Source organism: Amblyomma americanum, chromosome 1 (genome assembly GCF_052857255.1).
Source record: "Amblyomma americanum isolate KBUSLIRL-KWMA chromosome 1, ASM5285725v1, whole genome shotgun sequence".
NCBI classification, from domain to species: Eukaryota; Metazoa; Arthropoda; class Arachnida; order Ixodida; family Ixodidae; genus Amblyomma; species Amblyomma americanum.
Genome location: NC_135497.1, coordinates 30,207,895 through 30,232,877, shown reverse-complemented (window position 1 = coordinate 30,232,877; position 24,983 = coordinate 30,207,895). Strand labels below are relative to the sequence as shown.

The 24,983-nt window shown below is 48.7% G+C and overlaps 1 protein-coding gene across 1 annotated transcript in view; it reads right to left on the bottom strand.

The window, feature by feature from the left end:
- Window positions 1-24,983, bottom strand: part of LOC144112447 (protein Skeletor, isoforms B/C-like) — a 100,625-nt gene that overhangs the window by 32,739 nt on the left and 42,903 nt on the right. The window contains exons 3-10 of the mRNA XM_077645282.1: window positions 24,670-24,742; window positions 13,927-14,035; window positions 8,324-8,486; window positions 8,043-8,115; window positions 7,803-7,978; window positions 6,613-6,750; window positions 4,287-4,359; window positions 3,691-3,799 (exon numbers count right to left, since the gene is read on the bottom strand). Of these exons, the coding sequence (XP_077501408.1) occupies window positions 3,691-3,799; window positions 4,287-4,359; window positions 6,613-6,750; window positions 7,803-7,978; window positions 8,043-8,115; window positions 8,324-8,486; window positions 13,927-14,035; window positions 24,670-24,742 (914 nt within the window). The remainder of the gene's footprint in view (window positions 1-3,690; window positions 3,800-4,286; window positions 4,360-6,612; window positions 6,751-7,802; window positions 7,979-8,042; window positions 8,116-8,323; window positions 8,487-13,926; window positions 14,036-24,669; window positions 24,743-24,983) is intronic.

The window sequence follows — 24,983 nt, the reverse complement described above, 5'->3', positions numbered from 1 at the left end:
TAGCCACCTGTACTGCTTCATTTCTGGTTTTCCCGTGGGCACCTAATGCTAATCTTCCAACAGCTCTCTCATTTACTTCTAATCTCGACTGAACTTCTGCCCTTATAAGCACAGAACCGCATTTTTAAATGTAAGCCCCGGCACCATTACACCTTGCCAAATACCTCTCAGTACTTCATATCTGTTGTACCCCCACAATGCCCTATGTTTCATTATCCCGTCATCTCTTCGCCCTTTTGCTATGAGAGACTGTTCGTGTTTCCGTGTACATGTGCCCTTCGTTTACCCATACCCCGAGATATTTGTATTCGGCCACTCGGGCTGTTTCACGGCCTTGTATTGTAAGCACCTGGCCAGTTGCATCGTTGAAAATCATCACACCTGACTTAATTTCTCCAAAACTGGAACCTAGAGCCTCGCCTTCGTCTCCACAGCAATTACCCAGAGTATGCAAACATTCCTGGCTATCTGCTAACAGTACAATATCGTCCGCATACATTAAACCTGGTAGCCATTGCTCAAAGACCTTTCCGCCTAATCTGTACGACAGATTATAACCTAGGTTGCTTCATTGTAGCCTTCTTTCCATACTTATCATATAAAGCATGAACAGCAGCGGTGATAGAGGACAACCTTGCCTTAATCCTTTGCGTGTCTCGACAGTTGTACTTTTTATCTCTTCCTATGTAATTTCAACTTTGTTATCTCGGAAAATTTTCTGCAGAAAATGAATTACCTCATGACCGATGCCTTCATCTTTCGATATGTTCCACAGAAGTTGCCTGTTCACGTTGTCGTATGGACCGCTTATGTCCAGGAAGGCTAAATACAGAGATCTGTTTTCAGTCTCAGCTAATTCTATACATTGGGTAAGCCAGAACAGACTACCATCTGGGCGCCTGCCCCTTCTGAACCCGTTCTGAAATCTTAGAGTATCATTACTTTCTACCAATGACCGCATTTTTAATTTCACCTCCTGCATTGTCAGTCTGTATATAACAGATGTTATCGTAATCGGTCGGAAGGATTTTATGTGCATTCTATCTACTTTCACTTTATAAATAAAATTCAGTTTACTCTGACGCCAGCTGCACGGAATTTTCTTATTAGTTTTGACTGCCTCCATTGCATTTACAACGTTGGACGTTGGACGTTTAATCCGTGGACCGCATAAAGTGCCATCTTGCGATGAAACTCTCCCGTTAATTATTAATGGGAAAGCAATACTAGTCCCATTATCAAAAAATCCGGTGGCATGTGTTAGGTGTGCACTTGCAGATGGTACAGAAAATACCAGCGATGGCAAGAAAAATAGGGTGACGTCACCTGGCGGCCGCGCACAGCAAGCCAATTGAACAGCGCGATTTCAGACAATCACATAAATTCGTTCGTCTTTACATACTCCCCACACTGGCCGATCTCAATGGGGCGCCATTTTTTCCGACAGCATTCGTACAAATTTGTGACGCAACCGCTTGTTGTACAGCGTTCCAGGTGGTGTCACACGATTTCCCAACCAAATATTGCTTACATGCGCTAGTCAAGTTCGAGGTTAGCTTGCGACAGGGACTCGGGACGACGACTTATGCGCCTGCAATTGTATGCCTTCCAAGGCTCTTTACCTCTACTCTTAATTCGCCGCTTAGGAGTCCACCAAGATGTGAGACAGTGATTTCTCGTTGCATACAGCATACGTACGTAGTCATGAATTAGGCTAGCACGCAACAGGTATTCGAACCGAGTGTGCGAGTGTTTCTATCCGGACCTTTGTGGATACACCGTCAGTGGAACCAGCGCTCGGAGGTGCGTATTCGTTTAATTTCTCAGTGCGAAAGCTCACAATGACACACTAATGCTTCCGCCTTCACAGCACGTAGGCAGTCTTAACCGCCCTCTGAGTTTTTTTTTTAGTGTAGTACACCACGTGACCACGTCTCGGTAAAATATCGCTGATTTCTTTTAAATTAATGGTACTTCTGAGTATTCCCCAGGTGTTATTAAAATTTGCGTTCCCTCCAGAGCGCCCTTCGATGAAAAGCAACCCACCTTTCGCACCGCCATGGATGTACTTTCAGTTTGTGTAACTAGATGGCGCCACTGTGTTTTTCATTTCTTGGATGATGTGGCAACCATGGTCCAATAAAACTTTGGTTTGGTTTATAGGGGTTTAACGTCCCAAAGCAACTCAGGCTATGAGAGACGCCGTAGTGAAGGTCTCCGGAAATTTCGACCACCTGGGTTTCTTTAACGTGCACTGACATCGCACGGCACACAGGCCTCTAGTACTTTCGTCGACACCGTGTAGGCCATTGTACCATAATAGCTTTGATTGTGCAAACTGAAATAAATAGTGTTCTATACACAAAAAAAATGTTTAATTACTGTCTGGAGGGGGTGAGATTCATATTATTCTTTAGTACATCACTTCTGCCAACGTTCAATTGCCATCGCTTCCGCGCTGATCATGATTTCTAGCATCTGTCTACATAAAAAAAGGCGCACGCACTGGTGTAAAAAAAGGCAGTGGCTTAGCTCGGCTATGCCGGATATATGCAGCGAAAGCAAATGTGAAACTCCCCGGTTGGCCTTGTTCACATATTCCACAACGTATGAAGCACAGGCATAAACGTCCAGTATGACCTGTAGGATTCATATTTGAACAGCGCAATAAAACAACGGGACACAAATATGAATCAATACCAACTCGCCCAGTTCGCAGCTTTAATGACCTGTAGGACCATGTTTGATTTTAGCACTGAGGCGATCCAAGGATTGAAGGGGTCGCGTCACTCTTACGCCTATTCTCTAGGCTAACGGCACGTTGTTTCTTGAGCCCTCCGCTGAAGTCTCTTGGTCGCATTACATCGTTCATCACGGACCGTCTTCAGTGAAGCAGTACTCAGGTCTCTCCTCCGGCTGCTGTCACTGCTGCTAGTGGTCGAGACACCGGACGTTAAACGTGCCTGTCTCACGGCGGCATATCACGACGGCGTTTAGCCAGTCATTCGGCCCGCTGTTCGTCTGTTTCCTGGGCGATTCGTTTCCTCTTCATCTTGTTCCGCTGTCGATTCCAGGCCTCCTCCAGCTTATCAGAATTGTCGCCGTCCATACTGTCGCCTCAACTGTGGTTGCGGCGCACGCCAGCTCTCCTTTTCAATCCTGTAGCATCTTATCACGCATGCGGCGCAGCTGTCGAAGCGAGCGGAGGCGAGCGCAACGATGAGGAATGCGGTGTCACGTCCTACCAAACGGCGGCGGCGGCGAGCGGCGCGGTGTGACGTCATGCCAGATGGCGCGGCGAGCGCGCGAAGCACAGTAACTTTCCGCGGCGAGGCGCGCGTTGTGACGTCATGTGCCTCGATGGAGTACCGCTACAGCGAAATCACGAGTTTGCGGCCAATACAGCTTTCGCTTTATAATTTTCGGTAAAAATCGCACAGAGAGAGAGAGAGAGAGAGAGATAAAGAGGATGAAGAAAGGCGGGGATGTTCACGAAGGCAACAACAACCAGAAAGGGGTTCTGGTTGGCTACCCTACACTGGCTACCCTGGTTGCCAAAGCTGCACTGCAGCATTTCCAACAAACCCGTTACGGAATCGAGCATCTCACGCTGCGAGCTTTCCGTTGCGTCAAAAAAAAATATGGGAGCTTAAAATTCAGTGTTCTGCCCCTTTAAAAGCGAGCGCTCACCTTGGCTTTCCTGCAGTACACGCTGAACCACTTGAAGTCTGTGATTTTGGTGCCAGCAGGCAATTTGAGCACGATAGTTTTCTTGCTATATGCCGGCAATGGTTTATCGCTGAAAAAAAAAGAGCTCAATTTTGGCGATGGAAGGCATTTTAATGCGACGACATAAGACCAGTCGTCACACCAAAGACCCTCCGCCAGGTGACAAGAAAATTTCCTGGTTCCGAAATGAAACTCAAGTTGGCCCACCCCCAAAATTTAAGACAGCGGGAAAATTCGGACTACACCCAATTTTTACGAGAAAATTTGTATATAACGGCTGCGCGGTGGCGCGAACAGTAGTCGCAAGCTGCTCTCGGTTGGAAGAAATCCTGTCACAGCGTCGAGGACAACGCCCCACAGTTTTTCTTGAAGGTTCTGTGACAAGCATAGAAGTTAAGAACGTATAGCGATGAAGCCTTGCGAATCTTCCAGATAGGACGCACTTCTTTCAGGCATGCAGTCAGTGATAGCTGGTCCGTTAACCTTGCCTAACGTTTCATACTAGGAATCTCATAGGAACATCTGTGGTCTCGCATGAACAGTAAGCCAGTGCTCACCTGCCGACTTCATTTTTCAGCATTGTGCCCGACCCGTCTGGCCGGTCTGTGGTGCCGACGAGGAAGTAGGCATCTGGCGGGAAAAAGAATTGTTACTGCAAAGTTTCTTTTTCTACTTACGTGTCCAGATCAGGAAAGCGCCGCTGCCCATGGACACACCTTCGCTTGCACAAACCCGACGTCATGTTCCAAGTCGGGCCGGAACCTGACTGCGTTTACGCGAAATATCGCAGAGGCCCCCGACCTCGGGAAGTAGAGTGGGTGAACGTCGGTTCCGTTTTATTTCTACAGCGCTGGTTGTGTCCCTGTTTCGCGTTGACGTTGATGTCGTCGTCCCAGGCAACTGTGTGCCGACTTGAGGGGTATGGCAACCTGTCTCCACACTCCGGCGTGCATTTGAATCGGGATGCCGTTACACTTTCCCTCGGCCGCGGCTTGTTAGTGCTAGTTCAGGGCCAATGCCAGTGGTGCGTGGCGTAATCATTTCGCGAACCAGGTGGCTCTGATCACGCGTCCTGTCCTGGGGGTAACTTTTTTTTCAGTGCAGCCTGCGCTGCTGCGCACCTTAAACTTGAGCCGACTCAGTGCGCCTTCCCAAGTGGGTCGGGCTGGGTCAACCTGCAGGCGGAATTGCCCAGTCCTGCCCGACGCTCGCTCAGACCACTTTTGCAGGAGCCCAACCGATGCATTTCAGCCCAAGAAGCCGACTCCGCCTACTCTTCATGTCAACACCCTGTATGGCAGCCGCCCCTTTCCGGGCGCAGAGAAAGAAACTGAGAAGGGCGGTCCCGAAAAAGACCCCGTGCCTGCCACGAGTTATAGCCAGTATATAACGGGCTTCCCAGACACTTCCGACACGCGGAGGTCGCGATTGCCCAACTCGTTAGAGGGACACTAAAGAAAATAGCAAACTTGGAAGAAATATGCATTGAGTGTGCCTCAGAAACACTGTCCACGTTTTTTTCTTAGCAGGAAGGTGGCCGCGCTCCTGAAAAAATCGCAAATGAAATTCCCTAAATCTCCCCGCACACAACTGGGCCGCGAAATTTCCTCACGTCGACGTCATTTTTATGATGTCACCATACTACGGCTCTAGGGCCTATCAGAGCGACAATACTAATCTTTCGTAACGTGACATGACGCCTGCAACGGCGTCGACGGCGGCTGGTAATCTTTGGCTGGATCGCATTTCGTATGGCATACGTCAACGCCGTCATCTTCGGTGTTCATTCGTGTTCAGGCGCGTTCCACTGGCAGTTTCAGTTTTGTCATCGATGAAAAAGTGTCCCGCATACACGTGGACGTCACTAGGATGGTGGCTTAGGCGACAAAAACCGCATAGCGATCGACGAGAGCGATTTCAGCATCGAGGGAAAGCAAGGACGCGCTCGTTTAGCGTGACTCGCCGACAGTGTGGTGATTACCATCGACGATTTAGACACGGTACCCAGCGTACTTCATGCGCTCTGGTTGCTGTCCTGAGAGACGTCGCACAGCGAGTGAGTGGAGTCACCTTTTGGACTTGTTTTCACAACGTTTTCACAACGGGGTCAGTGGTTGTCAAAATTCACGTACCCCGGTACCGAACCTGCATCTCTAGTGCGGGTACCAGAACTTGCAATGCCGAGCAAGTCGGGAAAAAAGGTGTGAGGAAAAAATATAGCTGCCCGTCGGCTTCCGTCGGTATGCATCAGCTCGCTACTTGCCCATTCTTCATGAGTAATGTGCGAAAGCAAATGCAACGAATCAAAAAGCTGTGAATGCTGTTATCATACATATACCCCCCCCCCCCCCGAGCGCACTCTGTGGTGTGACTGACCCTTCGAAAACAATTAGCTCAGATTATTTGTAATCACACAACGCGGAACAAGAAGCGCATGCCGGGCTGAACTGCCCTAATCATGTGTCGCGTCAGACTCCCCACCCATTCAATACAAGCGACGAACCTCAATTTCAATAAAGACCCTTCTGTTATCATTAACGTCGAGGCCTCTACGCCGCGCACGAGCGGTAAAGCTCTGCCTTCACGCAGCTTTCTTCATAATGATTTTACCAAGCCGCACCCAGCATGTCTGCAGGGCAGTACGTGAAAAAGCAGCTACAAATGCAGAATAGTCGAAATCTGTCGGGAGAACACTTCCCAAACAGCTGCCTTATAGAACTTGGACATAAGAACATTTTGTTACCGCTTCATGATAAGCTGTACTACACAGGTAACAAAACAGAGCTTTTCTTGTCCGTAATTTTGTAACTGTCCATGCCTGCTCGCGATGAGTGTTACCACAAGGGGCCCATCGACTCGCCGGGTGGTGTGGAAGCGTAGTACCTGGTCCAGCGCCGTCATAGCTGAAGTCTTCCAGCACCAGGCTGTCGCCTGAGGCAATGTACACCTTCCCTCCGACACCGTGGACTCCGGTGTCAAGGTTCCCCAGTAGCTTGCCAAGATACCGGCCACCAGATGCCTCTGCACGAGAGCGGGCACCTCTAGCAGCACCAGGAAAAGAACACCCGCCGCTGATAACGAGATTTGGTATGCATAGTATGATGCCCGAGGAATACATGGTTTTTTGTGCCTCCCGCTCCCAGCGGTGATTTGAAGCCACTTTTTAAAACAAACTTCATCTCTCATCGAGGCATAACATAAATGGGGCAAATACGCAAACCAATAAAACGATCGCCTTTCTATAGTAATATGAGTGAGCAAATATGCTTAGTTTGTATGCGTAACTTTCAAAGGGGTCGAAGGAAAAACGTACAGACTCGTTGGCAGCCAGCGCCACCTGCAAGTCTTTTTCGTATCCGTCCCTGTGTTTTTGAGGGCAGTTTCTTCAACTCAGTCACGAATCAAGTTGCGCAGTCAAAAGTAGTTCTTTTGAGTGGAGGCTGCTATTTATATGTGCCTGCGCTGAAATTCAGCCTGAAAGGTACCAGAATGACACACCCGCACGGTCGCAACCACAAATGGTAGTTTTAATGGATGGCTGAAAACAATACGTGAATACTTAATTTCAACGAGGGCATCAACACAGTTAATACAAACACGCGTTACTCTCCCATTATAAAAGGCCATGAACTCTATCATGCGATGAGACAAAATGATGGCTAACAGTGAGGGCACCGTTTAGCAGAGCTTCAGAGATTTTCCGACTAGTCTGGTTGTCATGCCGGTACAAAAAGCACGTGTCACCGAAGAAAGCTTTCCATTAGCAATATTCGAAATACAACCCAAGTTCGGATGACGGCACGCTGATTGAGGAGTACCGATCGTCCTCAAGGCGAATACGCCAATAAAAGCCCATCCAGCTTGCATGTATTCTCTAGTTAGACACCAGGATCTCGTAGGCAGTTTGCGAGATGCAGGACATAGCATGGTGCAGGCGGCACGCTTTCTACACTGGCTTGACTGGTTTAACAATCTGCCGTAGTGCTCGGTGTCAAGGGGAATATCTGAGGGAATGGCATGTTGCGGAGAGTAATGCTCTCTCACATTTGCAGTGCTGCGCAACCTGCTCGCACCTTGGGCCATGCGGACGGGCACGGTCAACTTGTCCGGAGTGGGAAGCCGGATGTGGGCGAAGTCCTGGGAGGCTTTCAGGCAGTAGACCGACAGCCACTCGTACTGGTCCCAGCTGCCTCCCTCACGCAGCCTCAGCGTCACGTTCTTTCCCGGATAACGCCGCAGCTTTTCGAAGCTGCCCAGAGAGTAGCCGCCGTGAGTTGGTTCTCCCCTGCCGTTCTCACCTGCGCTGTTCTCACCTGCCATTCTCGTCGGCGATGGTGAGGCCGTTGGCGCCGTTTATCTCGCCCCTGCCAACCACGAAGTGGGCGTCTGCACAGTCCAGTGCACAGAACCCGGTTAAGAACTATGCAGCCTCGGCCAGTGCTCACCGTCCCCGGCATGTCCACCCACCCACTAGGTGCGCGACTAAATAACATGCCACAGAAGGCACCAAAACTGGAGCAAAGAGCAAAAAATAATGCCGAAGGCGAGGGCTAGCTGCAATTTGCACATTACGAAAAAAAGGCGTTTTCCTCACCAGGTCCTGCTCCGTCGTACTGGAAGTTTGTAAGGTGTACTGTTCTCGAGTCCAGCAGTACGACCGGGTCGGCGCGCACGCCGTGGATGCCGCTAAGGAAGCCCAGATCCTGAGCCGCCGGCAGCTCGAAGTCGTCCGGAATCCTGACCCAGCCGAAGTTCACCTGCGGCCGTGGTGTAAAGACTGGTCAGCGATCCTTTCTGAAGACACGACCTTCACTAAGAATGCACAGGACACCGCCGAATCTGGAAGGCCGATCTAAAGTTTACGTTTAGCTGGACCTTGACCTTGGTTCAGGGACGGGGAGTCAGTCGGCAGAGAGAGTAATCTTTAGAGCACCTGCTGATGTCTTAGCAGAGCGCATAATTTCTTTTGTCTGGTCACAGGCGCTGCTGCGGTTCTGTGACACACACTCTGACATTAAATACGAGCTCGATTTCGGCCATGAGACCACACCGCGTTGCATTCGCAATATTGTAATGTCACTCGTGTACTGGTACTTTCCTGCTTGTTACAAAAGGCCTAATATTTGTCGACCATCTTCGACACGCAGCCTTCCACTACGGTGTCCAGAAAGCCTGAAAATTTATTTCGTACTAGCACGCATCGTGACTTCACATCACTTGATATGCACCACGCCGATTTCAAAAAGGGCCACAAGTCCGGACTAGAAGAGCCTATGCATATACTAGGCACTGTTTGTTAACAATAATCACTGAGCACAAACGTCTAGGGGCAAAATTTCAAGCGCGAACCAATCTTCCCACGGCAGTCTCAGTCACTAATGACAGCTAGCCCTTATTACGGCATATGTGTGTGGTGATGCGGTCTATTATTGTACATCCTCCTTCGCCTCATGATCATAATGATCATTATCATTATCAGCCTAACTACGCTCTCTACACGACAAAGGCATCCCCCATATTCCTCCAATTAACACTCCCCTGTGCCAGCTGCGGCAACCTTAGCCCAGCAAACTTCCTAATCTCATCTTCCAACCCCTAATAGGCTTGCCCTCTCTTGGAATCCACTCTGTTACCGTTAGCGACAATCCCTTATCTTGCCTTCGCATTACCTGCCCTGCCAAAGCCCATTTCTGCTAGTCATTTCGACTAGGATATCATTTACTCGTGTTTGTTCCCTGACCAGTTCTGGTCTGTTCCTGTCTCTTAAAGTTGCTTCTATCATTTTCCTTTCCAAAGCACGCTGCGCTGTCCTTAACTTGAGTTCACCCCTTTTCGTTAGCCTGCACGTTTCTGTCCCATATGTTATTACCAGTAAGATACAGCTGTTATATAATTTCCTCTAGAGGGATATTGGCAAACAGCTCTTCGTCGCCTGAGAGTGCCTGCTTAATGCACTACACCTCATTCTTACTCTCCTAGTTATTTCCCTCTCGTGATCCGGATCTGCGGTGACTACCTGCCGTAAGTAGATGTATTCTCTTACCAATCCCAATGCTTCACTGTCTATCTTAGACCTTTATTCCCTTCCGAGACTTCGGAGCCTTAGTATAGATTCTTAAATTTATATTAATTTTTGGACCCACGGTTTTGTGGAAAAGCAGCGCTGAACAGACGAGGACAGAGACGAGGCGACAAGGACGGGCGCTGACGGCGGTTTTGCTTTGCCTGTCTTGATAACCGATCGTACTTTGCTATTCAGCCGCTGAGTTGCCTACCAGGACAATGTCATCAGGAATGTCATCAGGTCATCAGGAAATCGCAGCCTGCTAGAGCATTCTCTATTAGCTCTTATCCCCACTTTTCTCAATTAACTTCTTTAAGCGCCCACTGTAAACACGCTGTGAATACAGGTAGTACTGGAAAGATTGTATCTCCTTGCCTGACACCCTCCATGATTGGTATCTTTAGTTGTTATGGACTATGGTATTTTTGCTACCGGTATAGATGCTTTCCAGTACCTTTACATATGGGTCTTTCACACCCTGACACAACAGCAATAACAAAAAAAGTGAACAGGGGTTGAGGGGAGAACCTCGGTCTGCTACCTAGCGTTTCGACTAAAGGACCTGCCGCCCTTGGTTACTCAGTGGTTTCATGACTGCTGAGGTTTCCATTCAGTCAAGGCTGCATACATAGGTTGCTTATAATATTTGCATACCTCTACTTGATAGTATGATTGATGGTGCGATTATGGTATTTTGCCGAGTAGCCTTTTCCGGAAGTCAATTTGGCCTTTCCGCTGACTGACGTCTAAGGTTGACCTAATTTGATTATCGATTGCTTTTGTAAATGCATTGTAAACAGCGGGCAATAAGTTGATTGGTCTGTAATTGTTAAAGTCCTTGACATCCCCTTTCTTATGGATTAAGATGACGTTAGCGTTCTTCCAAGATTTCGGTACGTCCGTCGCTATGGACAAGGGTGGCACTGGTGAATACTGTCAGGGTTCGCTTACACTGCACATAAGTACCCCGGAAAGCAGAAGATAGGGCAGCCGTAGCCGTAGCTCAGTTGGTAGAGCACCGGAAGCGAAATTCGGAGTTCGTGGCTTCGGATACCACCGGCGGCATGTGGTTGTTTTTCCTTGTGCTTTCTAATCAATTATGAGTTAAACTTTTAATCTACCATTGATGAACACCATAAAATAAACAAATAAAACCCTTAAATTACCGACCCATTTTCCTAACCAGCGTACCCTGCAAAATCATGGAGCACGTCATCTATACCCATATCATGGCTTTCCTTGACTCTAACAGCTTTTTTCGCCCGGCACAGCATCGACTTCGCAGGGGGCTACTCCTGCGAGACCCAACTGGCAACTTTCTTGCATGATATGCATATCAACCTTGATTCTAATCAAGAGACCGACGTCATATTTTTTAGATTTCGCAAAAGCCTTCGTTAAAGTACCCCATAAACGCTTACTGACAAAACTTTCCAGATTAAATTTGCACCCCTACATAATGAAATGGAATGAAGCCTTCCTATCTAATCGCTCCCAATTTGTTTCTGTTAGCAATAAGTACTTTCACTCCCTTCCAGTAACGTCAGGTGTTCCCCAGGGATCTGTACTCGGCCCGCTACTTTTCCTAATATACGTTAATGATTTGCCATCACAAGTCACCTCTAATATACGCATGTTTGCTGACGACTGTGCAATTTATCGTGCAGTTACTAAACCCGCTAACCAAGCATCTCTTCAAAGTGATCTTAATGTTGTCCAGAACTGGCGTAACCAATGGTTATTGGAACTTAACCCTCATAAGGGCAAGCTTTTATCTGTCCACCGCCGTCGTAATCCTCTTATCCGTTCCTACATAATCTCTGATGTGCTCATAGAACCAGTTCAGCCCTACAAGTATTTAGGCGTTACACTTTCTAGTGATCTTTCCTGGAGTTTGCATGTCACTAACACAATATCATCAGCTAACAGAATGTTAGGTTTCTAAAACGTCGTCTATATCACGCTCCTCAACATGTTAAGTTACTAGCCTATAAGCCGTTCTTCATGTCAAAGTTGGACTTCGCATCACCAGTTTGGATTTCTCATCATGCTTATCTAATTAATTCTCTTGAGTATGTTCAAAATCGCGCGGCCAGGTTCATTCACGCATCCCACTCTTATGACATTAGCGTTTCCGCCTTGAAAACGGCATCTGGTTTATCGTCCTTATCACTCCATCGTCGCAATTCCAGCTTATCTTTATTTCACAAAATCTTCAATAGCCCCACGCGCGCCGCTCCTTATATTCTTCCTCCCCCAGCCCGCATATCACTCCGCACCAGCCATCATTTTCATGTGTCCCGTCCACTCTCGCGCATTGTCACATTTTCCCATTCCTTTCTTCCCTGCACAGCTGCAGACTAGAACGGCTTTCCAAGCGACATTGCCACCATCACCTGCTCATCCAAGTTCAATGAAAATGTGAAAAAATATGTACTATTGTACGAATGTTTTCTTTATTAGTTCCCACCCCTTAAAAAAATACCCCACTCATGGGGCTTTTAAGTAAAAAAAAGTGAAATGGAATGAAATAAAACATCCCCCTGTGCTCATTCGTTTCAGTGACTGTTGGCTTCCGACATGTGTGGCTTCATAAGAGCTTGTTCGATCCTCCGTATTATATTTCCTTATGTCGTTTACCTTACGCTTATTGATTAACTTGGACAGCTCTGCCAGCTCTATCCTATACATGGGGTTTCCCATGGTGCTTCTTAATCAGGTCTCCAATAGCTGGGGCATTATAACGATTTTATCGTCTTTCTTAACGCCTTTCGTCATTGCTCGACGTCAGTGGAATCAGTCACTTAGACAGGCTAATGGTATGAACTGAATATAATGAGAGAAAAGAACTGTTGCATCACACCGACCTCAAATTCGTGACATGCTATCCTTTCATTGCTCCCGAACAAACCGAGCTTGCAAGGTACGGCTGCCACGAGAAAATGCACAGAAAGAGGTGGCCTCCTCCTCGCTTCACACCTGTGCACAGTATTTATCAGTCATATTTAAAGCGTAGTGTAATTCATGACATTCTTGGGCACGAATAAATGAAAACGGGTGCAGCTTTATAAGTTAAAATTTAAGAACGAGCATTTTTAGCTGGCGCTGTGCGAGCAGCATGGTTTTGTTTATCTGTAGGGCTAAAGGAACAAAACTGAGCTCCTAGGTTTGTCCTGCAGTGCCTTCACTGTCGGCCACGTTGATTCCTATCCAGAGCGCGCGCCTGCTGTATATAGCTCCGCTTTAAAGCCGCACATTTTCTGACACTATCCGCGTCTCATTTCTTTACACCGTCCAGAAACCGCAGACTGTTTGGCTCTTAGGATATGTTGCCGTCATCGACAAAGAGCATGCCAATCATAAATCTGAAAAACAAGCATGGTTCTGCCTAGGCTGACCCCAGAAGCAGTCCTTCTTAAAGGCGCCGTATTGGATCGAGATCTACCGGCGCGCCCTCTTTATGTCGCGAAATCGCCAACTTCTGGGCAGCTTCTCCGTTAAAAAAAAATAAATGATAAGAGCCGTTATTGCGGAGACCTTAATAGGTAGAGAGTATCGTGGATTGCGGAACATGGTGAACTGGTCCTATTCCAACTGCAACTAAGATGGGGAAATGGAATGCTGCAGCACATGCAATGGAAAGAACATGATCATAGCCGACAGTTGATTACAAAGGAAGAGAGAAACATAGCCAAGAAAGAAGTTCGAGGGGACAAGGCGCGGCTGGCGCAGGACATGGGCAAGTGGAGGAAAAGGCGTTTGTCGTGCAGCATACCCAACTTTGCTGCCGATGATGGTGACTTAAAAACTGGGAACCGAGCTCAAGAGGAGTGCCGGCCATGAGTGTGATTAACGGTCGAACCGTGTTCGAATGACAAAGCAAGGCTTTTTTTTTAGCGGAGGTGAAGACTTTGTCTCGACAGATTGTGCTGGTATCTTACTGCTTCTCAAGTCTGTCTTGGGGTAGGGTGCTTGCAAAAGATGTAATAGAGTCTTGCTTCTCGTTAGAGAGCAGTATTGATACATTTTATGGAGTCATCATTGCAACTATCATGAGAAAGAATGTTATTGAATAGAAACGCACCGAAATGTGCATGTTGTGGCTGTGGGCCACTTGGCTGGGCGAGACTCACCGAGTAGCGTCGGCAGTATACAGCCAGGTAACGGTAGTCACGAAGCGTCTTGTTGTTGTCCAGCTTGATGAGGATGTTCTCACGGTTGTAGCCCCTAAGTCGTTGCCGCCTGCAAAATCGACACTAGTTTCTAACTCCCGCTCAGTTATGCACCGGAACTCAGATCGCAATGTTTCGCACTTGACCACCGGTGGTGTTCTTATTATACTTTGTTCCTCTTCGTCCACCGCAAGTAAAACTTTGAAACGGAGCGATTAAATTAAAGGCAATATTACTATTAATATTCACTTGAGCGCATATCGCGTGATGCGAGTGAACTTCGGATTTCTCCTGTTAAGTATGTTATAGACGCGATTTCAACTTCATAGACTCATGTCTTTAATCTCTTTACTAAAACTGGTACATTTCTCACACAAATGCAACTATCTATAGAGTCAGATAGAACTCAAGAACGAAGTGGCAAATGCCCTTGAAAGAAGGCTCTCCAGCCAATGGCGTCGATCGATTTTCATGACGCCACGGTCAATTCGAATAAGCCGCAGCTATTCCCCATTCATGTGCCACTCCCCGCGATTTCGCGCTATCAGGTCCAAGGGGATCGGTCAGAGGGAGGGGGGGGGGTGAATTTGTCAAGGGGGAGAATCGGTTGACTCCATGGGTTCAAGGGGCTCCTCTGAGAGGCATTTGCCGCTTCGTTTTTTAGTTGTATCCGAATATAGAGTGATACCAGTGCTTAAAAAAGGTGATCGTGATAATATCTCCAACTAAAGACCAATATACCTTTTACCCCTGTTTTACAAAGGTCTCGAAAAAGTGATCGCTAATCGTCTGCAGAAATTTTTGGATCCCCACAGTATTATCACCCGTTCTCAACACGGTTTTGAGAAAGGATTTTCTACTGAAACTGCATTAGTAGCCCAAAAAGAATTTACGTTAGAAAACTTTGAAGGAAAAATGATTGCATCAGCGGTTTTTGTAGACTTTGAACAGGCATTCGACAGCATTAGCCATGACACTCATCTCACAAAAATTCAGAGGGATGGTATCACGGGCCATGTGCTAGAGCTAATTCGTTCTTATACAGATATCAATATGTCGATATCAATGGGCGCTCCTCGTAGATGACTGAAATCAAAACTGGTGTCGCGGAAGGCAGTATCTCAGGACCACTTCTGTTTAATTTATACATGAATGATATTACAGATATTGCTCAGAATGCATACTTTATAATATACACGGACGACACAAGCATATTCTTTAGCAGTTGCAACCAGGATGACGTCATTATCCTTGCAAATAAGACTTTTTCAGCGCTTCTCCACTGGGTAATCTGTAATGCATTGCAAATAAACGTTCTAAAACGAAAGCTGGGTTCTTTCGAATGAAAGAAAAGGTATTAAGTTTCTGCAGATAACTTTACTACACCTCGAATAATATAAAAACTGTTAGCAGCTTTGAAGCGTTAGGAATCTGTTTTACAGAAAACCTGCTCTGGGATACACATCTAGATCATGTATGGCTTAAAAGGACACTGCAGAACTTATTGTGAAAATTGGGCTTGCAGCGGCGTCGTGCAGTTTTTCACGCTACGTACTCGAATACCGAAGCGAAATTAAACAAAATAATTGGTTTTGGTTGTTTGTTTTTTGGGGGGGGGAGGAAGGAAATGGCGCAGTATCTGTCTCGTATATCGTTGGACACCTGAACCGCGCCGTAAGGGAAGGGATGCAGGAGGGACTGAGAGAAGAAACGAAGAGAGTTGCCGTAGTGGAGGGCTCCGGAATAATTTCGACCACCTGGGGATCTTTAACGTGCACTTACATCGCGCAGCACACGGGCGTCTTAGCGTTTTTCCTCCATAAAAACGCTGCCGCCCCGGTAGAGTTCGAACGCAGGAACTCCGGATCAGTAGCCGGAACAAAAAGAACGCGAATTGTCTTTTTGTTTAGCAGAAATATGGAGGCGGCGCCGCGGGACACACCGTTGGTCGCGCCGCTGTCTGTGATTGGTCAAGAGGCCGTGACGTCACTCTGAGGACTGAAGCTGCCGACATGAATCCGGCATCGCGTTCCGTGCAAATTGCAGTTTTCCGCGCAGTTGTAAAAACGTTTATGGAGACTATTTCTTCGCTGAACTCCAAAGAAACGGATACTCCAGTTCGTTCATTCCACGTATCATCTGAAACCAAAACACGCACACAAAACGCAGACAAAACAATTCTACGCCCAGCCCAAGCATACGGCAGCGGGAAAGACGCGTAAGCATTCCCCGCATAAACGACGTTAGGGAAACCTCGGCTCTTATCCTCTAAAAAGAAACGGGCGCGAACAATAGTCATGCCGATTGCACCGCCGGATGGCTCCTGCCGCGCCCGAAAGACCGTCGCCCTAAAAAGGGCGTTCCTTACAAAATACCCTGCTCCGAGTGCCACCTGGCGTTGTTTTTTCGCGGAAAGGACAAAGCAGCACGTAGCTGACGTCAAAGTGAGCGAAGCGCAGTCACCAAGCACTGCGAGGCATTCGCCCACCGGCTAGACAAATACGTGCACAAGGACGCTGCTTCAGTCGTGTCATGTTCAGCAGACGCCGGGAGATATTAATGCCTCCTCGGAACCAATCCTTCTTCCTAGACCCACAGTTCACTGACCTGGCGGTCACCTATATATGTGTTTCAAACAAAGCTGCAACTCGACCGCCCGAAACCGAGTAAGGTTTCCAAACGTTGTGTTTCCTTGCAAGAACTTGGTTGGCGTTCATTCCCCTCTTAAATTGCATCCCAATTAAGAGAGACCTCAGCCGAACGTTTTCAGTTTAATCCCGTAGCTATTATTAGTGAGGAGGCAGCAACGGGTGGAAAAACAAGATGCCGTATATCAACAACTTCGATGCTCGCTTGCATGGACGCGCCGAATCGAACATCGCTTAGCACGCCCCAGCCTGTATACATATATATGCTGTGGAGAACGACACGTGTCTGAGCCTTTATGAAGCTTCGACAGTGGCTCCGTGAGCATGTCAGGCGCGTGCCATGCGGGAAGGCATCTCGCAGAGCCACCACGACCTCGGACACAACACTGGGCTCTTCTCAATAGCCGGTCCGCACGCGAATTATCGTGCCGCTACAGGGTTACGCGACGATTAACACAGAGGCCTATAATGTGTCCCCGTGCGTGAAGAAAAGGGTCCAGACACGCGCTGACGCTGTCTGTCCGTCACAACGCGGGGTCACTCTACGAAGACTGGTCGCTGTTTAGCACTTCACGCAAAGGAGCACGCACAAAGTGGACTGACCAGTCGCAAAGCAATGAAGTTACAATCGGAAGTAGAAGCCATTACCTCCTGTTTCCTCTTTAAGCAGAGGTGCTTTTTGGCGATGGTGACACGCATCTCAGTATTCAGACTCTTTTATATACGTCTGTCCTTGCGCTACGAACAGCAAGCCCGGGACAAAATTTCAACTATATCTGAAAACATCCCCGCTCAGTATACCCTTTACACGCCACGAACTGCGGGCTACAGATATTCAGATATCTTTCCGCATTACTCAACCGTCTCTTTGATGCATGAGTTAACATAATAAGTGCAGCAATGCCGACCTGCGGGTATACTTTCACTAAATGATTCTCGTTTTGCTCATGTTTTGTTGTTTGTGGCTGTGTTTTGGCTGTCATCTGTTCGTTAGGGTCGAAATGTGTAGTGTGGTGGAATACACAGTGTAACCTGTCAGTATGTGAAGATCATATTGTCTTCACTCACGCGTGTTAAAAATATTTTTATTTTCTTAAGCTGTGTAGTTACTTGCGCTGGTAATAATGTAATAATGTAGCACAGGTAGGGAGTGTTTTGTGGCCTTTTTGTGCGTTGCCTCTGTTTTATTCTGCGCACTTATCTATGAGAGCCTTGTCATTTTTTAAACTGAGTTGTGGGAATCTGGCTTTCCGCCTTTGCCTTTGAGCGGCCGTTGCCGGCGTCCCGCCTTGTTCTTTTTCTTTTTCTCCCGACTCAGGCAACGGGTAGGCGGCTACGTGACCGTATTCGGGTGCAAGCAACTCAAGGACGAAGAGCATTTTCCCTGTCAATGGACCCCCTTCCAGCCAATGGCATCGGCCGATTCTCAAGACCCTGGTAGCATAACAATGCAAGGGAGTGGCAGACGAAAGGGGATAGTCCCCTCCCTCCATGGTCGGGAACAGTCCCCTCCCTTCATGGTCGGGGACAGTCCCCATCTCTTCATTGTTGCGTAGCTCTCTGCACTGTCACGCTAGCATGGTCGCCAGGGTCGTTTCAAAGGGAAAAGCCGCTTTGTTCTTGAGTTACATCGCACTATAATCATCGTCATTCGGCCACATCTCCACCCCGGAATCCCAATGGCATATGCCATTTTTGCATTTTGGAGGGATTTCGAGACCCACTTCTGGGACAGCGTAAGGTGCGTACGCTTGCTTGTCAGGCGGCCTTTGTCGCTCGGACCTGTGCATACTCTGACCTGCAGCGGGTCCTGTCCATTGGGGTCTAGTAACCTCCGACAGGCGTACCTTGCGTTGATTTCCCACTCTCCCTCGCAAACGGCCCAACAGTCGCCACGAGAGACAGACCACAGCGCTGCCGCGGGAAATTCTCCTGCAGCGGCACGCAAGCGACGCGCACTCCTCATGTCACTTCGCGCGCCCTCGCGCGCCCCCGGGACGGGGTGCGTGCTGAGTGTCTGTACCTGCTGAAGGACGCGACTTCTGTAAACGTCTCCTTTGTGATTTTGGAGGCCTGTTTCTTTGCGGCGAGTCGCTCTCCTTGCTGCGGAGCTTGAGTGCTCCGTAGCGGTGCCCCCTCAGGGTTAGAGTGGTGACGGCTGATCGGGGCCATTAGCTCGCGCTGGGCCCGAACCAACGGTAATTGGTGGTCACTGCCCGCTGAGAAACCCACAGAGTCAATGTGTTTATTATAATCAAATGAAGTTCTATAATCTCTGTGTACAGATTGCTTAAATTATGCTCACAGAGCATGCTTCAAATTTTGTATGTGACTTGCATTGTAAGTTATATTGCGCGCCTACTTTGTGTATCTGCCAATTTCTGCATATATAACACAGTTCATCCTGTGGGGACTCGCCCCGCACCGTCCCCTTTGGTTTTTTCCTCCGCGGTGTCCTCCTTTCTAGTTGCCTTAAATAACAAGAGAGGGCGCCTGCGTAGCAGTGATACGAGCGGCACGGACGGCGTGACAGCTGCGTTGGCGGGGAACTCATTCTTTCGGCTCGGAATCTCGACGCGCGCTGACGTTCCGGCACGGCAGTCCGCTCTGCGCCAGCGGTGCGAGTCCTTGTGGGAACATTTTCCCGCGAACTTGTCCCGTCTGGCTTCGGAGTTTCTCCCCTGCCCTAAAGTGGGCGAACACTCGCTCGTAACTTTGCTGGTCAGTCGCATGACTTCAATTTCTTAGCGTAATTTGTTGCTAGCTGGCGTTATTGATGTAGAAATAAATGCCTTTCTGTGCCAGCCAGCTTCGTATTCATTCATTCCCTCAGAGGTAGGCCCGCCTTTCTCGGCTTGCGCTTGCTAGCGCGCGATTACGGGTTGGGGTCCGGCGGATTGAACCCGCCAGCCGCGGTTAATTGGGAGAAAACGCATTTATTGCCCAATTTTAACCCCACATAGATCAGCCGAACGTGAATCCTCCTTTTGGAACATTGGACGACTGTCTGTCCGGTTCGAGGAACGCTCTTTGTCCGGACTTGGCCAGTGCTAGCCCTAGCGCGAAATTTAATCGCTCTGACCTGCGGCAAGCTTTATTGAATGTGAGGTAGGTTGTGCTGCAACATGTTCGAACTTTTCAGCATACTCAGCACATTTTTCTACAAGTTTTCCCCTAAGATTCTTCGCTACGAGAACTATGTGGTCCGCATGGAGGGAAGCGACTAATAGCGCCCTTGGAGTTGCCAAGCCCGAAGAGAGTGAGTATACGGATGCCGCGTAGGTGGTCTGAGTTTTCCTGTTCATACTTTTCTTTGTCGTTTCTGTTTCGACTCTGGGAGCTAGGTGGCTGGGGGCCGCGGGTACCGCTACCAGTTTGCTGGTATTGCAGCTCGGCACCTGGCCCCTCGACACCGTCCGATACGGTGGGCGCCGACAACACAGAAGCTGCTTCGTGCGGTGAGCGGGCTAGGATCACCTCACAGAGCTGGCGTGTTCTCGCGGCTGCGCACACGTAACCTTTTTGGGTCTTTGTTTTGTTGGCGGTCATTGTCGGAGTGGCAGCTAGGCCTCCTGCTTTTCCAAGTTGCCTGAACGACGTCAGAAGAGAGACGACTACCGGACCGCGGTTTTGAGATGGGGCTCACATTGCTGCCCATCCATTTCTATAGCCTCGTACGAACTGAGCAGTCTCACTGAACTCGAGAAAGGGCTTTGTTCACTCGAACTTTGCGTTTGCATAGCCGCGTGGCAAATTTCGCTAGGACAGGCTTACTGTCCAGTGCACAAAGATCTCGCTGCCTCCTGCTGCGACGGAGCTGCCTGTGCCCTGTTCGGCGCATTCAACCTGTGCAGCCTTGGCGAGACTAGTGAGCAATCACCTCCGGCTACTATTACCCCGGCGACTACTGCACAATCCTGGCCTGCAGTTTTCGACTGGCCTTGTCTTCGCGGGCTAGCAGACACGTAGTCCAGGGGCCATGCGAGTCGTCCCAGCGGAGACCTTCACGCCGCTTTCGGAACACCGTGGATGCCTGCGTGGACGCTATCGGCATGCTGCAAGACCTGACCTCAAGTTCATGAAGATCAGCACACGCCTCCGTAGCATGTACTTGCAGGCGCGTGGCTCTATTTAATGTTGGGGGGGATGTGGGGACTCGCGCCGCTTCGTCTCCTATGGTTTGTTTCTCCGCGGTGTCTTCCTTTCTAGTTAAATTATCTACAGTGTATTACCTTAACAAGGGTGGGTGCCTGTGGGAACTCCACGTGCGCTGAAGTTCCGGTGCAGCACTCCGCTCTTCACCATCGGGGCGAGGCCGAGCATTTTCCCGTGAGCTCGCCACGCGTCCGGCCTCGAGTTTGACCTCGGCCCCACAGTGGGCGAGCATTCGCTCGTAACCTTGCTGGTGACTCGGTCGACTTCGTTTCCTTAGCGTGTTTTATTGCTAGCTGGCGTTATTGATGTTGTAGCAATAAATGTCTTCGTGTCAGCCGGTGTTGCTCCTTTGTTCCCATGCAGCATGGCCCGCCGCGATTGGCGTGTGCTAGGCAGCGCGCGTGATCACGGGGTAGGGTCCGGCGGTTTTCAAGTGTGTCAGCCGAGGTTAGCGGGGAGAACGTATTTCAACCCCATGGTCCACAGATTGTGAATTTAGGTTTATGTATCCCTTCCGTGTTTTCATGCGACCATTGGGGTCATTGTTGCCGTAGGTTGTGGGCCTCCATGCGTTGTCAAGATGCGGCTTTTTTTCCTAGGCTCACTGCCCTCTGAAGTAGAAAATAAATAAACTTAAACAAGCCTATGAAATAAAGCTGCACAGCTGCTTCGCCACTGGACTAGCATTGCCGCTGTAGGAATAGATCCTCGATTCAGCTTCGGTCTACCATCTCCTAGTTATGCTGTTAGACCTTCTGCGCCGGACAGGCGATCGGCATGGGTTCGAGCACCGGGTCAGGAAAAAATTGTGTCGAAAGGGACAGTACTGACTTTTATATACCGTACTTTCTCTGCGGCAGTCGAAAGCATCTTGCCCAAAAAGAAAACGTATACAGGCCGCAGGGCTCGGAAACGAGACAGAGCCATTTGAAAAGTAATTTTTAGAAATGGGAATGTGTCTTTACTGCGCAGTCGACGTACGCGAACCCTGAAGACAGGCTTCCAGTCGTGTGCCTCTCACTAAAAGGTTCGTTACCTTAACTGAGACGAAAAGGTTCTATTAAAACGGCAATTTAATGCACGTATGTAGTTTCAAAAATCTATCAAAATCAGATTGGTGATATTTTGCAAAGATACCAGCAACTGTTTTTTGCCGATGGCAGCGCCCGCCGTGTCAGCATAGTGGGTCTCCTTTTTGAACGCATTCAAGAAATTATGAGAAAGCAGGGTTAAACCGCGCAAGAAACTGTGACTAGTTGCTAGGGAAAAAAATTAAGGGGACTGAAGTTTCTTCCGAGAGAAATAGCCCGCATTACGCTAAGTCCTATTCATAATTAAAGTATTGCGTGCACAGTCCAGGCGAACTAGTCCGACTGCCACCAGAGCCTCGCTGTTGTGTCGCACTACCGTCGAGTCTGGCCTTACTTTCGTTGCCAATTTTAAATACAAATCGCTGCCAAAACAGCAAGCTCTGCCTCGTTATTGTCATGATTGGAAAAAACCAACAAGGATATGCCAATATTTATGTACTCGTAACAGTAGACTGTCTCTTTAACCAAGAAGATCTGAGGAAGCTGTAGAGTAGTGCTTCGCAGCCGCATTTGAGTGCGTTCGCACTTGTGTAAATAAAATAAAAACAGAAATAGCGCTTCCGGTCGTGGGTAGCCCATGGACTGAGTCTCGTAACGATTCCTTCCCGATTAATCATTTCAGCTCTTTAGCACTGGCACCAATCCCCTGTGATGTTAGGCCTGACAGGCATTGATCAATATCTGATTAATTTATGGACTACCGGCTATAAGGCAAGCCGTAATGGATTCCTTTTCGCTCTCAGCGCAACACGAACGGGACACAAGACGAAGGACTAGCACAAACAGGCGCTGACTATCAACTGGTTTTTTTATTGAAGAACGAAAAGCGTATAAATACAAACAGTGAACTACTTATCAATCAACAAAAGTTATCTGGAAGGCACGTGGGAGGTCAGATAGCTCAATTCCCTCTCGGATAACTTCATGGAAGGGCCGCTGATACATTTTTCGCCGTTGTGGTAAATATAAAAAGCTTCCATTACCTTGCGTGTTAATTTATTGTTATGTCGGAACAGGATGCGCGTGTTCCTGTAATCGGGAACACATTGGCACTTTTTGCACTGGAAAGACGCCTGTCCAAGGGGGTCCCCTTTTGCTCTCCTTTCTGCATGATCCTTTTCATGCCTGCATTGGCATTGCCTGCTGTGGGAGCCTGTGTGAGACAGGGGGGTCATTTTTCCTGGTGTTTTAATGCCTCATCAAGCGTTTGTTAACGCACCTGCCAGTCTGGCCAATGTACATGGCACCGCAGGAGAGGGGCACCTGGTATACCACCCCTACCTCGCAAGGTATAGATGGCGACACATGACGCACCTGGCAAGCATCCCTATTGCTCTTGCCGTAGTGCCTCTGATTGACCTGTTTGCACATTGCGCTAAGTTTTCTAGGTGCAGAAAAGACGACTTCAACGTCGTATCTGTCCGCAACTTTTTTCAGCCCATGTGACAAGCAGTGTGCATACGGGACCACAGCCGGCTTTTTCTTCTTTTTTGCTTCTTTCGGCTGAGCCCCATTCTTGAGCTGCCTAAGAAGTTTCTCCGCTGCCCTGGAAATGAGTTGATCTGGGTACCCGTTCACACGTAACCTGCCTGTTTGCGCCAAAATGCTCTCTCGCGTCCTTTCATGGCAAGATTTCCTGAGAGCCTTGGACAGGCGTCTTTCCAGTGCATAAAGTGCCAATGTGTTCCCGATTACAGGAACACGCGCATCCTGTTCCGACATAACAATAAATTAACACGCGAGGTAATGAAAGCTTTTTATATTTACCACAACGGCACAAAATGTATCAGCAGCCCTTCCATAACGTTATCCGAGAGGGAATTGAGCTATCTGACCTCCCACGTGCCTTCCAGATAACTTTTGTTGATTGATAAGTAGTTCACTGTTTCTATTTATACGCTTTTCGTTCTTCAATAAAAAACCAGCTGATAGTCAGCGCCTGTTTGTGCTAGTCCTTTGTCTTGTGTCCCGTTCGTGTTGCGCTGAGAGCGAAAATGAACACTTACCAACTCGCTCAAATTTCCGCCTTGCTGAAGCCGTAATGGAGAAGTGAACCACCTAGGATTGTCTAGGGCTCAGCAGATGAACGCAACCGCCACCGCGGCGGGAGGAAGTAATGTCGGTCATCGGATTCGCTGCGAAACGCAAAGAGGGATAGGGTGAACCGAGAAAATATTCGTTACAAAGTACGGCCGCACGTTGATAGATACTTTTGCACTCGGCAGCGAGCAAGGGATGAAGATAGTTTCCGTGAGCGCGGAATTTCTGGGCACAACAAATGCCGATCACCATACGCCAACTTCTAGCCGCTTCATGCTTCATGTTCCTGGCGTATTTATTTTTTTCATTCCAACAGATACAAAGTGAGAGACCTCTTACCAGGTGCGAGAGCGCACAGCCGCAGGAGAAGCACATTCGTACCACAGTCGATTGCCACTGTGTTCCTTGCTTGTGTGATGAGACAGAAGTGCGGACTTTCATACGAACCGCACCGTACAATTGAAGACCTTTTCATATTTTTCACATAAGGGCACCAAAACGTTAAGAGGACGAAGAAGCGAACGTATGCATACACACATACGTACACGTGTGTGCGATTGCGTGAAGAGCGTGCTGAACCAACTCAATGAAGAGTACGTGTCAGCCCTCACCACGCATTGGCCTTTTGCGCTCAGCGCTGATGGACTTGGGCAGGCAGCATTATGCAACGGGGCCGCGGTTTAGTCGCAACAGAGCGGGGCGTAAGGCAATTTCCGGAGCACCCTATCGGTTCAGGCGCGTACAAACGAAGGCACGAAGCAGCCACTCACGCGCCATTCTCGTCCGGCAGGATCTCGCCGCTGCTGTCGGGGCTGGTGCTGGTGCCGGCCCAGAAGAAGGCATCTGCGGCACACAAACAAGCAGCGTCATCCGCAGTCGGTGGCGTAGCTATACGTCCGCTGCAGGAGAAAAGCATCGCCCTGACGCCTCCCTGCACTTATCTCACCTGCCCGCTCGACTCGCGCTGACCCCTGCTGCATTACTCTTCTCGCTTATTCCACTTTAAGAGTTCGCTGTAACAGAAAAAGTGGTAGCGTTTTGCCGTAGTTAAACCGTGCAGACGTGCGGAAGCACGTGTTCGTTT